This window comes from Loxodonta africana, chromosome 11 (genome assembly GCF_030014295.1).
Source record: "Loxodonta africana isolate mLoxAfr1 chromosome 11, mLoxAfr1.hap2, whole genome shotgun sequence".
Taxonomy (NCBI): domain Eukaryota; kingdom Metazoa; phylum Chordata; class Mammalia; order Proboscidea; family Elephantidae; genus Loxodonta; species Loxodonta africana.
In genome coordinates, this window is record NC_087352.1 from 41,967,524 (window position 1) to 41,987,958 (window position 20,435).

General features: G+C 39.8%; 1 protein-coding gene across 1 annotated transcript in view; it reads right to left on the reverse strand.

Moving 5' to 3' along the window:
• The window catches only part of CDH7 (cadherin 7), a 138,080-nt gene extending 130,446 nt beyond the window's left edge, over window positions 1-7,634 (reverse strand). The window contains exon 1 of the mRNA XM_003406257.4: window positions 7,425-7,634. Within this exon, the coding sequence (XP_003406305.1) occupies window positions 7,425-7,634 (210 nt within the window). The remainder of the gene's footprint in view (window positions 1-7,424) is intronic.
• Between the last annotated feature and the right edge of the window lie 12,801 nt (window positions 7,635-20,435).

Below are 20,435 nucleotides of genomic sequence, written 5' to 3' on the forward strand. Positions count from 1 at the left end.
TGTATACCCCAAAAATATCTGTTATCAGTTTGGCTATGCCATGATGCCCAGTATTGCATGACTGTCTACCATTTTGTCATCTGATTTTCCTATGTGTTGTTAAGTCCTAGTCCTATGATATTAATGACATGGGATTAGTGACAGTTATGTTAATGAGGCAGGACTCAATCTACAAAATTAGATTGAGTTTTAAATTATTCTTTTCTGAGATATAAGAGAGAGAAGTGAGCAAAGAGATAGGGGGACCTCATACCATCAAGAAACAAGTGCCAGGATAATAGCCCGTCCTTTGGACCCGGGGTCCCTGAGCTGAGAAGCTTCTCGGTGGTGGAGGGGGAGGAAATAATGGGGGTGGAATTGATGACAAGGACTCTCTCCCTCAGAGCCTACAGAAGAGACAGAAAGCCTTCTCCTGGAGCTGGTGCCCTGAATTTGGACTTCTGGCCTGCTGGACTGTGAGGGAATAAACTTCTGTTTGTTGAAGCCATCCACTCATGGTATTTGTGTTACAGCAGCACTAGATAACTAAGACAAGGCACAACATCACTTCTGTCAAATTCGTGCCGAAAATGCATAACCTGAAAAGCATGCATTAGGAAGAAGCAACAGCCAGGCCCTGACTGTGAGAGATTCTACTACATTATTGGCCAAGAATGACAGACTGAAAAACTAGCCCAGCCTGGAAAAGACTAAGAAGACAAGATAAAAGGTGTGGTCCGGGGTTGGCTCCTCACCGGAAAGAGTACTTTATTACCATTAAATGGAGACATTTGAATCATTCTGCAGATTAGTAAACAGTATTATACCAACGATAATTTCCTAGTTTAAATAACTGTGTAGTCATTTAAGATATTAAAATCTGGAGAAGCTAAGAGAAGGGTATAATACATTGTAACTTATTTACAAATCTGAAATTATTTCAAAATAAAGAGTCTTAATATTTTACCTACTTGATCTCCATTTTACAGATGAGGAAAGTGAAACGTATTAGGTTTTAGAGCCTTGTTCAAAGTAATGAGAGACTTGCAACTACAAGGTATGGTTTCTGCTTACCGATGTTTCTAATACAGAAGGCTTCTCCCAATATAGCTTTAGAAGACTCTGCCCTACAGTGTAAGCGGGGCTTTGAACCAGTTCAAACCATTTAGTCATGGCCAATGAAGCAAAACCATAACAGACCAAGAATTCTACCACCGTAAACCAAAAACCCAGCATCATCAAGTCGATTCCGACCCAGACCTACCGCTGTACTTGGAAAGTATATAAAGGAGAAAAGTAAAGAGGTAAAGAGGAAGGAAGAAAAGATGGAAGGCTTAGAAGCGTACAACAGAGCATTGCGGGGTACAAATTTAAGCACATTTCTACAAACTACTGTTTCTCTCTGGTGATCATCCTGCGACGTATATCAATATAAACCATGCAAAACTATCAGGGCAAAATTTCATTTATATAGCTGTTGCCTATTCTGTATGTGCTTAACCCAGCAAAGGCTCAGCAAGGGGGCAGCTGCCTGAGTCTGCCATCTATCTTGGTGAGTCAAAGAGACTCCTGCAGCTTCCCTTACTCTGTATCAAGGAGCACTGCATATAAAGCTTGTCAAAGCAATTACAATGCATTAACAAAGAAAGTCCAAGGTCACTGGTCTAGTTCATATCTTATCTTTTGCACTTAAAACTCAAGATAAAAGAAATGTAAGAACACAACTAGTTTAGACTGGATTTTATTTGTTATGTATGCTGCCTCTATCACCAAACAGGTGACAAGTAGAGTGCATATAAACACAAACACACAAAAGAAGACAGCACTTTTAAATGAGTTTGATCAACACAGATAATAATCAGAAAATTCAGAGCCCAGTCTAGACTATCTGACTTGGCTATAAAACTATACCTTCTCCCTCCAACTTTTCACTTTGTAGTTCCACCTAATAAAAAATTTGGTAATTATAATCTTCATTTCTAACCTACGGTAACTTGGAAGAGAAAATAAGCAATATTAAACTGCATTTATAGGAGGTTTCTACATTTTAGAGGGAAAATTGGACATATTTTATGTTCTATATGGTAAAAAGGAAACAAAACAAAAATTCAGAATTGCAGATTTTATGTGGAGAAAATACATCGATTAATACTTTGCAGTTACATTGGAATACTGCAAGAGCTAAAAATAAATGCCCAAAAGTATTTCCAAAAATCAGAATTTCTTTGCATCCCACAGAGGTGATCCATGCCCACATTCCCTTTGATGCAGTGTTGTGACCGGGAGGTGCGGGTGCAGACCACACCAGGTGACACTCAGTGGAGGTGACACCAAAATGACTGTAAAATTTTTGTGCAGTGTTTCAGCAGAAATGTATCATTTTTTATTAAAATATCCCCATAGTTAGTCATAACAAAAACATTTTGCATAAGCCCAGCTTACATCTATCAATATACCCACAAGGTTAAAACTCTATGGTAATTTCCTTTTTGAAGCTTCTAATGTACTCTGGTCAGAGCTGCCCTTATTACTCAACTACGTTGATGCTTCAAATCATATGGTTTCATCTGCAGGGCTACTAGAATTTGCTGTTGTTTTTGTTCTTGCCCATGTTTTTTTACAGTTGCTGATCTTGTCAAAATTTCTGGCATTTTAGTTATGACACTATGGTCATTAGCATGGGAGGAGGCGTGACACCATGAATTACCGCACTGGATGACACCAACTTTAGTGAATCACTGCTTTGATGCCACCGGGAGTTCCATACTTCTATCAGTAAACTAACAAGAACAAGGGCCTTTGCAAATTAACTATGGTTAGAAAGATAATATATAAAAATGGGTTTCCTACACATAGCTAGAGAAACCAGACCGCATTTGCTTTCTCCTGAGATTTGATCAGATTTAGGTGATCATACTTTAGAGGACGCTTTCACTGTTTTGAATGTTTTTTCTCTCCAAAATCTATAAAATGTACATTTTACTATGATGGACTTCCCTAAGTAATTAATACTTGGGATTCTTCATTTTCCTTTTGTGTACTGGACATGAAAACCCTGATGGCATAGTGGTTAAGTGCTACGGCTGCTAACCAAAGGGTCGGCAGTTCGAATCTGCCAGGCCCTCCTTGGAAACTCTATGGGGCGGTTCTACTCTGTCCTACAGGGTCGCTATAAGTCGGAATCGACTCGTCGGCACTGGGTTTGATTTTTGGTTTGGGTACTGAACATAAATGCACCCAATTAAAGAATCTAATTGGTAACTCAGTCTTTGAACAAGACCTATTTGAAAGATGGAGATTTCCTTTCTGGAACACTGCGTCTACCTTTAGACATCAGGAGATGGAGAATCCCTTGGTGACAGAGAGTGCTGAGGTGTAATTAAATGCATCGAAAATGCTCAGCAACGCTTTCAAGCAAGTTTAGATTTAAAGCAAAGTGATTCCCGCACTGCATTTCTGTGGATTTGATTAATAGGTATAAATTCACCCTGAATGAGTAGGGAAGAAAGAGGAGTAGCAGAAAGCAAGAGTGATGTTCACAGCTAAGGAAGCAGGCTCTGGAAGAGGCCCGCAGCAGGAATTTCAATGAAAGTAATGGCCTAGAGTGCAGGGATCGGCTGGCAGCCCATTATGGTTAGGAGAGATGAAAACACTGAATACCTGGAACAGAGGCTGGGTGGTTTTGGAGATGGATTTTTTTTGTCAGATGGTTAGGAGACATTAAGTGAGAAACGCCGAGGTGAGGGAACAGCTGGGTGAAAAGTTCCCTGAGAAGCAATGAGATGGCTGGAAACGTCACATCCCATGCACTACAAACAGCCAGTTCAGTGGTGACAAAAAGTCACAGGGAAAAAAGAAAGGGCTTACCGTTTCCTTCTCCCTGTAGAAGGATGAGAGAGCAGGCATGACAGGAATTAAGAACGATACACTTAGGTACCAGTGCATTATTAGTCTTTAAAGCATTCGGAATATTGTCAATTGACTCTTTCCTTAAGACCACACACTTAAAGTCTGCAGTTCATCAACAAGGGAACAGGAGGGATACCAGTGACAATGATCACACCATCAAAGTCTAACCAAGCTTGGGGTTTCTTTCGGGGAGGGTTCAACAGGCTGTTCTACTTTGACAGGTTAAAACAATAAGAACAGAAGCCATATTGTATATTGTCTTCTTTGACCTCAATATCTTCATGGCCAAATTCTATCTACTGTACATTTACTTCACCTTGGCCACCAGCCATCCATACCATCCAAATCCTCAAATTAGAAGGTTTAAGAAGACTTAGACATGTTTTCCCTGACATTTTAAGTTCCGATGTTTAAGGATTAAATCATTCACACCCTAACCATATTTTTGCCATAGTTTAATTATATACAAATATAAAAAGACATACTATATTTCTAAATTTTGACATATCACAATAGATTTCCCAAACTATAATTTATAACTTACATATATAATGAAATAGATGAATAGAATGGTTATATCTAGCTCACCTGAATGTATGTCCCAAATATTTTGATCTCATTAATTCTCAGGAACAGACTTCAAGTATAGATATCATTAGTCCCATTTTACAGATGAGGAAATGAAAATTGAGTAATCCTGGGCAACTTGCCCAACCCTAGATAACTAGTAGGAAGTGGCAGAGCCAGCAATAAAACTGAAGTCAACCTAGCACGCGCTGTACGTATCGGTCATGTGATCAAATTATGCTATACAGCATACTGAAGCCATCGCTCACATTTTCCAAATTACTGAAATAGTTAGATTCTGTCAGTCAGACCAAAGACATGGCAGTCTAACTGGCAGGGGTTAAATACACCTCTGTGAAAAGTAATGACTAGGTTTCTTCTTGTCTTCCCATGATTACCCACCTACCATTCTTCCACATGCTCGTTTACCACCTTAGTTCTCTCCGTCCTATAAAACACTTCAGGTCATAGCCATCACCTCCCTTCACTAGACAAAGAAAGGAAAACACATCTATTGTACATACGCAAACGATCCAAAATGTACTGAGGTCAAAATTACTCTTACATTCTTGCTTACTCAGAGCACAAATTTAAATAGAACAATTTCAACATCCAATCTATAAAATCTAAAATAGTGAAGCTCTCTGCCACCTTGTTCCAGGCAAGTATAGATTGCTTTTTTAAGGTCTTTCATTTGTCTCTCTTGTCTATAAATTCTCTCTTCATCTTGAATTATTTTACTGGCCTTTTGTGTTTTCGTCAAGTTAAGTGTTTTTTAACCCATTTTCATCTTGAGTATTTTACTGTGAACTGTTAAGTGGAACTCTCAATATACAACATGCAAAAGATATATCCAAGCTCACTTGCTTGTCACATAAAATCTGCTAAGAGGTCTTCTCTGAAGGGAAGCACACACTACCCCATGTTATCTAATCAGGACACCACACAGAGTCTCTTAGAAAGGTAACCACATTGGCCAATAATTTTATATGCTTTTGGAATTTAAGGAACCCAGAGGTATACATACTTATGATCTTAAATTGAAGTGCAAGGATTATTAGCATATAATTGTTGTGAATTATTATGTGAAGATTATAAATTTTAAAAAAAGTATTAAAAAAACACACACAACTATATTTACTTTTGAAATGTCAACCTTGTCCCAAGCAACTCCATTTAAAACCAAGTTAACAGGAATTTTTTCATTGTCTTTAGAAAGTTTTACATTCTCACAGAGGTATCATTTCACGTAATAACTACTGACAGTTTGTTGCTTAGCTGAATATTGTAGATTCGCCTGTTGAAGATTGATTGATGAGTTTGTTCAATGTCCATCAAAAATGAATGAAAGTAAGCTGGATATTTAGTCAGTAATGTTACATTATAAATACTGCTCTCGCCTTTTTTTTACAAAATAAAAGAAAAACCAAATGAAATGAGAATGAGAGAAATTTAGCACATATACAGTATACATCATAGATGAAAACAGAACAGATAATGAAAAAAAAAACTCACAAATAATGCTTGTGTTCTTACATACTCTTTTTAGGACAGGAAAGTGCTGTAACAAGGCTAAAAAAAATCCCAATCCATATCCCTAGCACCCTTCAACCTATTCAAATTCCTCTTTTTACACTATACTATCAATCGGCATTTGTAAAATACAGAAGCACTACAGGGAAGTGATAATAAACACAATAAAGATTACCTTGGTTTATGTAGATGCCCATCAATGTATTTTTCACCCTTAATTAAGGTGGGGGGGAGGGTAGACCCATGGAATAAATAGCAGAGGTTCTTCCTCAATCATTCAAAGTTGAAAAATTCATTCATAGATAAATTCACCAATTTGCTGTGTCTCGGTTTATCAGGAACGGAAGCATAAAACTGACCAAGTCAACAGCAGAAATGCAGAGGTATAGGTTTCTCGCGATGCACTTGACTTTGCAAACCTCTGCCTGTGGTCAGCACCAAAATGAAAACTTCCGGAAATCTTTAAAAATCTGAAAAGAATTGAACCTGCAATAGACTAGGACTGGCAACATGATGCGAGGATGGTGGGGGAAAGACCACGCACCCAATGGAAACCCCCTGCCCAAATATTCAAACAGAAGGAAGCTGTGAAAAAACAATCTAAATTTGGCTACCACTAGCCACCAAACAAATGCCTTCATTATAGACCACAAACTGCCCACCATTGGTCTAATACAGCTTCTAATTCACTTCACATATTTTTAGCCAAAAGGAAAAGAAAAAAAGCAAATAAGATTAAAAAAAAAAAAAAAAAAAGATGAAACAAGACCACTGAAAAAAGTGGGCTTGAATTTCTTACGTTATACAGCCAATGGCTCAGAAATTTCATTGTACAGTTTTGAAACTTCAAGTATCAGGGAAGGACAGATAAGCATAGACTTAGTACGGGTATCATTCACTTATGCGGCACCCACAAAAAGGAGCTAAAAAATCAACTGGCCACAAGAACCCACTCCTCTTCATTTACTAGTGAATATCCTTGTTATAATTTTTAAAGTAAAAGTTTTACCCATGTGCTACCATCATGGTAACTAGGCACCTGTAGAATCTTTAGTTTCAAGAAATAAAGCCTCACTCACTAAATTGTGGCTTCACTGTCCTGGAGCCCCGGCAGCACAATGGTAAAGAGCTCAGCTGCTAACCAAAAGGTCGGCCGCTCCAATCTACCAGCCGCTCCTTGGAAACCCTATAGGGACAGTTCTACTCTGTCCTACAGGGTGGCTATGAGTCAGAACGGACTCCATGGCAGTGGGTTTTGGTACTGGATAACACCTACATGGAAACTGCAGAGTGGCAAATGCTACAAACTATGCAAACTAGTTCATAGGAGTGACAGTTCTGTGTTTTTCACCCACAAAACAAAAATTAGTAATTCTCCATCCAACTATAGACATTGACAATAATCATTTGCAACTTCGAAAGGCCAAATGCCCTACCTTTCCTACATAGAGGGGGTCGGAACCCATGTACTCCTCCAGCACAAAGAACTGATTCCATACCCAGCTGCGCTTGGTCCGAGACCTTCCTGACTGGAAGTAGGGTTTTGAGCTGGACCTGGAGAGTTCTGCTTGGCTCATCCCAGAAAAACACAGGAAAAGAGCTATTAGCTGCAGAAAATGGCAGAACTCCACTTTGCCCAACTTCATCTTTTTTTTTTTCTTTCTTTTTCCTGTGTAAGAAAAAAACCTTGACAAGAGAAAAGGCACAGTTCCAGTTGGCTTAGTAGCTCTTGCCTCCGGCAGGGTGTCAGCTGGGAGTCCAGAGATAATAATTTGTACAGTGTGGGACTGGAAGAGGTCACTACTGCTGAGTAGCCTTCGCCAAGGAATGGTGTAACAGGTACCTATCAGGACAAAGAGAAGGGCTAGTGTCAGAAACCAAAATACATGGGAATGTTTAGCTTTTAATCGCTACCACTGGTTTGCCCAAGACATCATGATTTGTATAACCATGAAAATATCAATGGTATTCTGAGGTTGAAAATGACAATGTTGTCATATCTATAAATTACAGAAATACTGCTGATAGAGAATTTTCCTCATTCCATAATACGACACTAAAATTGTGTGTTTCTTCAAGAGCATTCTATTTGAGCATATGGTTTATTTAACACAAAGGAACAGCATTTAAAAAATAATTTTAATGCAGGCCTTTTATTTCTTTTGTATTACAGTTTTGTTCATTAGTATTAGATTATGAAAGCAAAGCAGCTCAAAACACGGATTTAACCAAATGGGAGGGACCTATGCTGATTTAAATCTCTTCTGTGAAACTGTACAAGAGAAATAAAGAAGTACAAGGAGGTGATTTAAAACCAGCTAAGTCTGAGTCACTGAACACCAGCTGTTTTGATGTATTCTGATTTGATTCTGATCAACTGAAAAGCTCTGTGGTTTCCAATTTCCATCCTTCAAACTTATCATCATGTATGCTGTGTGGCAGGTTAGGTTATGTTTTTTACTGCAGTTATTTGCTATTCCACTAACATTTCTTGGCCATCTTGTGGTATGCCTTGTACATAGTAGGTCCTCCATAAAGATGAATGGAATTGGATTAGACTGATCTTCAGAAGGGTGAGAAAACTCAGCTGCATTTGTGAGCCCAGTTCATTGTTGGCATGGAGGAACCAGGAGGTAATTTAGCAACAGCCTAGAAAAAGTCTTATTATAATACCTACTTATTTCAGTCACAGAATTCTGATTATGCAAGAGATATAAAATCAGCTACAAAACTTCCAAACACCCCCCAAAACACAGAGGAATGAGAATTTATGTTGCACTTTGGATAATGAATTCATTTTACTAGCTATAAATAAATCAACAATAGGATAATTAAGGAGAAAAATTACCATTTGCTTATTCTTTTTTTTTTTTTTTGAGGGAGAGGAATACAAATAAATTGTTTTAAGAATATGAAGCCAGAAGTTATGTTCCTATCAAAGCAGAATATACACTGTCCTCATAGTATATTTTCTACCTTTCCACCTGTCTCTCCGATAACACATATCTGTTACCCATTAGACAAAGCTTTCTGACAATCAAATTGCTTAAAATACTAAATATAGTAGAGGAAATGTGAAAGTAAATATATACATACATGTATATATATGTACACACACACATTTACTAAATGCAGTAAAAATAGTACATGCAACTAGAAAAGGTGGCATTGACTTTGAACTCTATTAAATATTGTTTAAACAATATTTCTATAATGTTTTGATATTCCAGAAGGAATTCCAGAATGATCTAGAATGATCCAATGTGTGCTGATCATGTTGAAGACTGAGGTATGCTGAGAACTAACAGAATGTGTGAGCTATTATTAGAGGCCATGAGCTATACCTGTGCATTGAACGTGTTCTTCCCAAATCCAGATCTCCCATCCAAGGATGAGCAATGAATTTACTCCACTGAGAAATCACTTTGGAGGGCTAGTTGTTCTAGATTTAGACTTCCAAAGAACAATTAACTTAGAGTCACATCTTGATATTCCAGAGCAAGCCCCTCAATTAGGTTGAAAGTTCGTCACAGGAAGGTCTGAACCCACCTAATTGAGAGACAGGTCATCTGGAGATAAATAAGGTTAAGTAAATTTTTTTTTTTAGGTGCCTAAACTAGGAAATGATGCACAAGTGTGTGGATTAGCCCAGTGACGAGCCACGCACTCATGTTGAGTGACCTTTACTAGGTGTCATGGACTGAAATGTGTCCCCCGAAAATACCTGTCAACTTGGCTAGGAGATGATTCACTTGTATGATTGTATAATTGCTATTTACCATCTGATGTAATTTCCCTATGTGTTGAAAATTCTATCACTGTAATGTAATAAAATGGATTAGGGGCAGTTATATTGATGAGATCTATAAGATTAGATAGTGTCTTAAACCAATCTCTTTTGTGATATAAAAGACAGAAGTGAGCAGAGAGACAGGGGGACTTCATACCACCAAGAAAGCAGCACCGGGAGCAAAGCGTGTCCTTTGGACCTGGGGTGCCCGTGCCTGAGAAGCTGCCAGTCCAAGGGACTGATGCATCACAAGGACCTTCCTTCAGAGCCGACAGAGACAGAAAGCCTTCCCCCCTGGGGCTGATGCCCTGAATTTGGACTTGGAGCCAACTAGGCTGTGAGTGAATAAATTTCTCTTTGTTAAAGCCATCCACTTGTGGCATTTCTGTTATAACAGCACTAGATGACTAAGACAGTAGGAATGGCTACTGGGATGGGAGGGGCAGGGTCCCATGGCTTCCTTCTTGCTAGTGACAGGTTACATCCCTGGGATGGGGAGGTATGGGGTAGAGTTGTGGTGCTAAGACTGAGACCAGCATGTGAAACCTGTAGCCAAAGAACATTTCCAATTTCACCAACTCTTCTCTTTCAAGAAAGAATGAATTTTCTTATAAAAAATAAGACATAAATGTTTCAGTTTGTGAGCGAAAAAAAAAAATGATATATCTAAACAGTATTATTTAAGTACCTGGAACACTGGATAAGTGAACTTGATAATATTATTTCATTGTGAAAATGTATCCCAACTTCCATAAAAACTAAAGCATGACTGAGCTTTTGGAATTCAAAATTTATAAAGTTAATATAATCATATCCTGGCAGAACTAAAAACCAGTTACCATCCAGTCAATTCACAGAAACTCCATGTGCGTCAGAGTAGATCTGTGCTCCATAGGGTTTTCTATGGCTGATTTTTTGGGTATAGATTGCTGGGCCTTTCTTCCGGGGCACCTCTGGGCGAACTCAATCTCCAACCTTGAGGTTAACAGTCAAGTGTGTTAACCACCTGCATCATCCAGGGACTGGTAATGGTTGTAGGAATTCATATCAGATAAAGATTGAAATTCTGACCCTGTCATGTCTTAACTAGCCCCCTCACCTATAAAATGAAAATGGTAATAATTGCATCTACTTCATAGCATTAAATGAGCTAATCATGAGAAGCTAAGGATAGTGCCTGACATATCTAAAAGCACATGGTAACAAAAAAGCTATTGGGATTACTACTAATATTACGAGACATTTGAGTTTGAAACAAGTAAAATTACAGTTTGTGAAGTAATGGTAGTTTCTGTTTTAATACTATGTACAGTAAAATATTTTAGACAACTCTTATGCTGAATGAACATTCTTGATAGTTATACTTGGAACCAGAGAACTATGTGAATCATGAATCCAAAAATCTAGATGGAAACTAACGATGGCACCAAAATCATTTCGAAAAAGAATGTAATACTTTCTATCCTAAAGACACGGCCTCTATAATTTTTATAAGTCAGAGTGGTATCACAGTAATTTATTTGAATGCACTAATGGTGTTCACTGACGAGGAACAATATATAAATATGTATATTTACGTAATCTGTACCAGGAATGGAAACCCTGGTGGCATAGTGGTTAAGTGCTATGGCTGCCAAGCAAAGGGTCGGCAGTTCGAATTTGCCAGGTGCTCCTTGGAAACTCTGTGGGGCAGTTTTACTCCATTCTATAGGGTTGCTATGAGTCAGAATTGACTCAACAGCACTGGGTTTTGGGTACTAGGAATAAAACTACTGGGGTCTTTGTCCTAGATCCTCCATCACCAGCTGTAGGACCTTAGATTCCTCTGCGATTTCATTTTCCACTTTTGCAAAACAAAGGACTTGAAGTAAATCATCTTACAAGTCTTTTTTTCCAGATCTTACTTTTCTGCTTTTGCCAATTATATGGAATTGATTTTCCTTGGCTTTTTTTAGAGCTGTGATAAAGTACACGTTGTTAATGAAAGATAAAGGGTAGAGAGCAATTAAGAAAGTTGTAGGAACGTAAAATAAATGTTTGGCATGTTTATGGAATGTAGCATGAACTTTAACAAGAGATGTTTAATTTTCTCTTCTTGCCTCTTGGAGACTGTCTCTTCCACACAAGAGACTGCACATTTATCAAATTAGCTGGAACATATGAAAGAAGCATTGCAGAACTTGCCTGAATTATTTTAGAGTCATTGAGATGGTATTTGTGAAAGAAAGATAACTAGAATTCTGAACTTTCCGATTTAAATCAAGGGTTTAAAAAAAAAAAAAAGCTGTATCAGTACAAACCTTGATGAATAGGGGTGCCTATCATATCTTTGTATCAACAATAGTTAGAACAGAGCTATGCCCGCAACTGATATTCAGAAAATATTTACTTAATGATTATTTTCATTACTATTAACCTCATTTTTTTTTTAATATAGAAAAGTAACCATATAATAAGCCAATATACAAATTCCTTGGTAAGTACCATGTTTAGGAAGCACAAACCAGTTGCCATTGAGTCGATTCTGACTCGTGGTAACTGCACATGTATCAGAGGAGAACTGCGTTCCACAAAGTTTTCAATGGCTGGTGTTTGGAAGCAGATTGATAGGCTTTTCTTCCGAGGTGGCACTGGGCGAATTTGAGCCTCCAACCTTTCCATTAATATCTGGGCATGTCAACAGTTGGCGCCAGCCAAGGACTCCTTTGAATCAGAAGCACTTTGAAAACAATTTCATTATATTTCTCTGCAGTACACGAAATAGTTGTCAGACTCTTGAGTCACATTTTCTTTACCTTGCCTGAAAGTCTACAACAGTGCAGAAGGATACTTTAACTGGCTTTGTGCACATTACTGGATGATGAAATTCTCTTTTATGAGGCAAATAAAATTCTTCCGTAAGATCCTTTTGTGGAGTACACACGTAAAAGTGGGAAATCATGTGTAAACAATAATCTGTTCATTAATATGTTTTATAGTTATCATCTCTACCAGAAACGGCTAAGTACTCGGCTGTTAGCTGAAAGGTCAGCAGTTCGAACCTACCCAGTAGCCCTCTGAGATAAAGAGCTGGCAATCTGTTCCTGATTACAGACTATAAAGCCCTGTGGGGCAGTTCTACTCTGTCACACGGGGTCGCTATGAGTTGGAATTGACTCCAAGTCACCCAACAACAACATATCTGACATAGCAGGGCAAAGGTGTTTGGTCAAGGGTCAGATGTTCTATTTCATCACTATTATTCAATCTCTTCTTTCCTTTTCAATTAGATCTTTTCAGAGGAAAAAGCCAGTGCACTAGTTCAACCCAACTCATTATGTCGCAAGCTGAGCACAAAGGGCCCTGAAGTATTAAGACCCTGAGTGACACGAGCAATTAAATCCCTCAGCTTCCTCAGAAGGAAGGCTTGGTGATCTACTTCCAAAAACTCAGGAATAGGTCCAATCTAGGGGGAGAACAACTGAATAAGAGGAGCCAACCACAGACATTTAAACAAGTAGTAGTAATGGCTACTGGGCTTATGTTTAGTCTGAGATGAATTATTTGAGTAAGATTAAAACGCTTTTGTTTGCTCTGATATTTTAAAGCTAAGACTTGTACGCTTTTAATTAACATTTTTCAATGTTTTTTTTGCCAAACTGAAAATACATGAAAATCATCACAGGTAGTACTGTGATCAGCACAGCACACTTTAATCAAGAGATTATAAAACAAAACCTTTCAATGAAAAAATTAAAATTGATAAGCAAAAAGGGAAAAAAGGGGGGGGAATCAGTCAGGCGGTATTTACTAAGGCAGCTTCATTTATTTGACCTGATTCACTTTATTATGCTCCTTTTTTGCTCCAATTATTTTTGTTCAACTGAGTGGCAAAGCATTATTCCCAAGCAGAAAGTTTATTATTCATTTAACCTTAATAACTAATATTATTTTACCCAAACAAATTCATTATTACAAAATTGTCTTGGATTTTCTGGTCCACTTAATATCTCTGTGAAATCACAGATGAAGTGGCTGCAATGCTCTTAAATGCTTTGCTCAGACTTAAAGAACAATGACTAAAAGTCCCTCAAAAGCAAAAACTGGTCTTTTCCACCTCAGCATACCAACTGTAAATCAGCAAAAACCAAATTTTCCAGACCCTGTTCCATCTAAAGTCAGCACGCAAAAAAACAGGACAAATAGCATGAAGTGTATCACATTCAGCCAGTACACAGTTAGACAAGTACGCTAGAATAGTTTAAAAACATGCTTCATTACCAATTAATTCATATATACCAAGCTGCTTTTTTATTTAGGCACAAAGTACTATATGCATTCCAGAAATAACTTGAGTATAATGGATTATTATTACTTATATCAGAAGGGACTATATTACAATTTCAGGACTTGTGGCACTTGAAGTTAAACCAGAATGTGTTTCTTTGCAGTCCAAAGAAATAATCCACAGCTCACCTTAGTTAAAGAACTTTTATCATCACAATTTCCCCAAATCCTAGGCAAGGAGCAGCTGCTTATGAACTCCATCAGATGGAGATCTTCCAAAACTGTTTTGAAATACATATAATACATTCTTCACTAACACACGGTTTATTACTAATTGGAAATACTGATTTAATGAAGTTGTGCTTCTCTTTAGGGCAGATAAACATTTCTTAATTTGAAAAAATGGGTACATTCACCATCGGGTAGAACATGATGACCATAAATATATTCAATTATTTGTATTTTCTAGGGAAACAACTGCAAGCTTGACACATGAGGACCGCAAGCGGACTTGATCGAACAATCCATGAGAAACAGAAAAACCCGTAATGGTTGGCTGCTGAGCATCTCCAGAACATAACTAATACTCCCTGAGACTACTGCGGGCTGACTTATAAAACATTAATAGTACCAGAAATCACAGCCATAACAATAATAAAGTGAGGGGCGGGGGGAAACTTGCTTTTGGTCTACTGGAGAAAACTGTTATTTCCAATGTTGTTTTTGAAGTTGAACTTCATTTTCACAAGCAATATATTCTTGATGAATCCTCATGAAGGGTGAACAGTATACACATTTAAAGTAGAAATGATACCATTTCACAACAGTGGTTAGGAGAGAACTGCAAAATGGTATCTATGCTTTGGAGCCCTGGTGGTGTAGTGGTTAAGAGCTCAGGCTGCTAACCAAAAGGTCAGCAGTTCAAATCTACCAGCTGCTCCTTAGAAACCCTATGGGGCAGTTCTACTCTGCTCTGCCCTATCGGGCTGCTATGAGTTGGAATCAACATAACAGCACTCGGTTTGGTTTGGTTTTTGGTCTCTATGCTGTAAGAACAACCTTCCATTTACAATTTTTTTTTTTCCTTTTTTAAAGCATCAGGCTTTTATTTTTTGTATGATCTGGAAAAAGAGATCTGTTCCCTTTTGGATAGTCCTTGGATATTTAATAGCTTTATTTTAATTCAACAATTATAGAACAGGCTGCATCCGGATTCACCCAATACCCTCTTGGAAGACCTTCATTTGCCCTTGCTTTTCCCCAGGATAGCAGCCACCTGTTACTACTGAAGTGCTCACTGTTATTCATCTCTGTGCACAAAGTTAGAGTGGTTTGATTCGCATAAAGCATAGTACTTGCTCATTGTTGCTTTTGGTTCTCTTTTTAAAACAGATCCACTTAAAACATTTTGGGGAATGCTAAAGGGGAAATCAGTATCTTCTAATCTCCTCCCATTCATGAATGAGCAGATGTTCAGGAGAGAACCATGGGAAAAAAGTGGCCCAAGACAAGGGGCATTTTAAGAGCTGTAGCCAAACTTTATCTCCAAGCACCACATACAAGCCAGGCTGCTAAGGACAACGTCGATGAGATAGACAGGCAGTCTATAATACTGGAGGTAGTAACTGTGGCTTTCCCAAGGGTTCATGTTAGAGGAAAGAAAAAAAAAAAATCCCTAAACACTGCTATTCCTTATGTGTGAAGATTGAAACCACTGACAAATAATAGACAAATTGAGCAGACATTAGGCATACCCAACCCAGTAGAAATCTATAGAACCCTAGTGAAATGCACAAGATCAGAGCTACCTAGCTGCTGATGGAACTGGAAATGACTGGCTAAAGTGAGTTTTTTAAAGTGTTTGTCAAAAATGGCTCAACGCTGAGTCATACAGCTCTTTTTAATTTATCATCTTTGTAATTTGTCATCTTCCCCCAAAGCCAAAAATTAGATTTGATCTTCCTCAAAATTTTATGACCATGAATTTTAATTCTCAAAGTAGAGGATCATCATGACTCCCACCCAGGGTTGACCAGGGGTGGGAAGTAACAATAACAGAACGGAGGAACTATTGTTTAGGGATGTGCGTGTATGCACTATGCCATATGGTATGAGGAGGGAACACCATCAGATTTTAAAACTGCCTTCTCTCTTCTAAACAATCAAAATAAAAACAAAACAATAACTTCCTACTACACATATGACACTAAGTAATTATTTCCATTGGAATATGATGTCCTTTGAATGTTTCAGAAATCAAGCATTCAACTCAGGATAATAGGATGTAAAGATGTATATACATATGGCCATTTTATTTGGCAATGTAACTGTAACGCCAGTTGTACCCTTTTGGTTGTTGCTGCAAATTCTACCTGTGATGACTCTCTGCTCCTAAAGTAACCATCATCATCATCCTAGACTTCATTTTGCCATCTTCAGCTTCTATTATAGCAATAGAGAATCACGGGATTAGGTGCCTCTTAAAGCATTTAAAGTTTACCGGTAACTTCAATATTCTTAATACTGATGAAACAGCCCTCTCTCTGTACTTAAAAGGTATAATTTTTTTTACATTTTAATTAGTGAGGCTGGGGACCCTCTATGATATAACTTCTCATGACAAGAAACTGTGATCAAATCCATTAGCTCCCTGGGCCAGATAACATTACAGCTACAGACCACAACCTCCTACCATTAACTGGCCTAAATATTCAGGCAGGGGCCCTGGAAATGAATCACATAGCCTGTAGTGTGCATCTGCTTATCAAAGATGGGAAAGAAACGTCTCTGGATGGATTACAGAGGCAATCTCAACTAAGTACAAATAACCTCTGCCATGGGTGAAAGGAATGAATGAAGAAGAAAGAGGAACAATATTTTATTATTAACTGGAAGAAGCCTATGTAAATTAAAGACAAAAAGGGACAAGGCATAATACTTCCAAATTAGTTAAATACACTATCAAAATGAGAAAATGGTATTTAAAGGGCTCTTGTCTTCACAGTTTATTCTTAAAAGAAATCTTAGCTGTACCAATTTTTTTTTTTTCCATTTGCTCTTGTATTTACATTGTGCCAGGTATAGGTTATGTGACTTCAATAAAAAGCATCATGTTTCAACAGACACTTCGCAAAACAGCAAAAAGAAGATACTACCAGGATAAAAATTTATAGTGTTCTGTGAAATGAACATATGGACAGTTGTCTGCATATTTTTTCGACTCGATGGCACTGGGTTGTTGGTTGGGTAATTTTACCAGTGGGAAGTCCTGCAGAATGACCAGGGGGAAATGTTTGCCGGGCTATCTTTCTGCAGGACCAGCAAATCCCCAGAGGAGGCACTCGTGTATTGCCGGTTACGGCTGGATCTGTTCTGCTTGTCAGAGGATGCAACGGTCACACACAGGACCTGATCACATGTCTGCCTTCTTGTCCTCAGCTCCCCCTGATCACCCCACTAAGTAGCAACTGACTCCTTTAAAAAAAAAAAAAAAAAAAATTACACGAGGGAAAAGAAGCTTCCATCACAGCCCCTGTGTAATCAACTAATGCACGTAAGTGATTTTAGGAGTTTCTGAAACTCTCAATTGAAGCCAAGGCTTTGAAGCTTTCCAATCAAGTACATTTTTTATTTATTTTTCCCTTTATGGGAGAGAACTGTGATGTGATACAAGCTACTAAAGCAATAAACGTAAAACCTTATAAAATCCAGGAAAGGTGGAATCATTCAGCCATAAATATTCACAGCAAAGAACAATTTATGGGTTTAGTCCTTTATAAAAGATTTTTGAAAGACTTAATTAAGAAAGTGTTTGACTCAACACAAAGATGTGCTCACTTCCTTGTATCAGTAAAAATTCTGGGACGTTCATATGAGCTTTGCCATCAAAAAAACAAACAAAAAAAAACACCTAAAATGCTGAATAATGGGAAAACGAGCAAAGAAATCACACGTGGAGACAGACAGTGGGTTGATTTTTAGACCTTGGAAGCCTGAACAGTGTACTCTATACCCTCTCTTCATTGGACACTAAACACTAGAGTCAATTCAAGGGTAAACTGCAGTAATATAGATGCTTTACAATTACCCTTTTATAAGAAAGGGTAAAAGCTCTGTGCTATTAAATCAATAAAAGTAGACTGAAGAAGAGTTGTGAGTCTGTCAGCTGACTGTTAACACAATTCTAATGACCTATCGCAGCCTTTAATTACAATAATATCTCATGTTGTAAGGGCACAATGCCCTTTTATTAAAGCTGCAAACCTTAATACCTTTTAGCAGAGGGATAGTCTGCTCTACTGATTGCTTGCTGTATTTTTCTTTCCACAGACTTTGAGCTTGCTCTACCAGATGAGACTATTAAGGTGGGATGTTACTCAATTGCTTCAGCTACCCCACTCCGTATTAAGCACTAACATATAAGCAAGACTTCCATAGAGTTGCCAGTGTAGCTCCCTGACTCAATTCTTGGGCATTTTAACTTATACTGTTTCAAAGAATCCTAAAAATAAAGAAAAAAGATTCTTAATGCATCTCCCCTTTACACATAGTAACAAGACACACAATTACAAAGGAGCTTGGGTAAACATAAAGTCTCAAGTAGGTCTTTAGAAAGAAAATCGTTGGTGAGTTATTGAAAGCTTCACATGTAATTACCTTTCTTCCTTAGCGCCCCCCCAAAACAACTTGTCTTTATAAAGGCACACTTGAAACTATTTAGATACTGCTGGCAGTGTATCTATGCAAACTTTCCTTTTAAAAATATCACTACTGTTCAAAAAGTCTTTTAAAATATACATTTTTATGCGATTATGATTTTTAAAAATGCATACCTGTCACTTAGCACAAGTCATATAATTTAATACTCTTTGGCAGGTTATCCACATTTTTCTATTTTCCCCCTTAAAGTTCTGTTTATCTTATTTTTGTAGGAAGAAGGATCTGAACACCTTTCTGGTTACAGGTATTATGAAGGGTGAGTGTTGCTTAGAGCGCTTTCACTCAATAAATGATCTAATAAAGAGAAGCTAGTTCTTGCAAAGTAAAAGGTGTTTCAAGTATATTCCGGGTCCAATTTGCAGATACCCAAAGCTTTGAGACACCCAATCCTTGCTGCTTTCTTCATTGCCTCCTATTTCCCCACGGACAGGTGAGCCCATGGCCAATCTTTACTCACCTGAACTATGACATGTAAAAAATCCGGAGGGTCAGCGACCTACAACCTGAAGACATACAGACAATGGGGTCCTTTCTCAGTAATCCACATGGGATAGATGAATACCAGCAACTAGCCGCGTGCCACGGACACCTATGAAGAAGTCCACCGCGCATTCAGTGAAACTGGGAGCCCCATCGCACACCTAGGAACAGCGGGCGGAGGGGAGCAGGGCGCCGAAGAGAGGCAAGCCCTGCAGACGCACTGCATCCGCAGAATACTAATGGCAGGGCAAAGCAGAGCGCCCTTAGGTGAGTGCCATCTCCACGAAAGGTAAAAGGAGTCTGGCGCCGAGGGTTAGGAGATCCCCCGCGCACACAAGCGCATACCCCCTTCCAGTCTCCGCCCGCCGCAGACCCAGGCGGACCACCCCGCGCCGACTCTTGCCCCATCAGCCCAGGGTCACGGACGGGCCCGCGGGGGGCTCCCTTTGAAGGAGCGCCGTGCAGACCGCCAGTGTTGGCCGCTCCATCTGGAGGGTGCTGGGTTTGCTCTCACCCTGAACTACTTCTCGCGTCGCACCTGACGTCTGTCCTCACAGGGTGCCCAGCGGAGCGCCTCGGCTCCGTCTTCACGCCCGCTCTTCCTCTCAGCCATGTCTCCAGCCCCACGGCAGGAACTTGAGACGCAGGGAACTCCGCGCGGACGCCCTCCTGACGGGCAAAGCCGGGCGCACCTGCCCCAGGCGCCCCCGCCTTGCAGCGCATGAACTCACCTGGGACCGCGCTGCCCTCCCGGCGGCGACGGGCGCCAGCGACAGGGCAGCTTGCAGCCGAGAGGACACGGGCTCAGCGCCGGGCGCTGCGGGCGGCTTGGGACCTGGGCGGGCGGAGCGGGGGCCCGTCCGGCCCCCTGCGCGCCAGGGGCCGCGCCTCCTCCAATCACCGCGCACTGCGCACCTCGGGGCCTGCACCGGCCGCGCCCCCGGCCCCGCTCGCCGCCGGCTGCCAGGCCGGGGCCGGGCAGGGGAGCGCGCGGCCGGCGAAAGGCAGGAGCGCGCCGGGCAGGCGGAGAGGGGACCGTGGCGGTGCCTGCTGGCGGCGGCGGCGGGGGGTTGCAGGGAGCCTGCGCCTCTGCACCTCGGGACACTGGGTGAGGGCTGTCGGAAGAGAATGCGAGGGAGCACTCCGCCGACCCGCGCGCGCACACACACGCGCACACACATGCGCCCTCCCC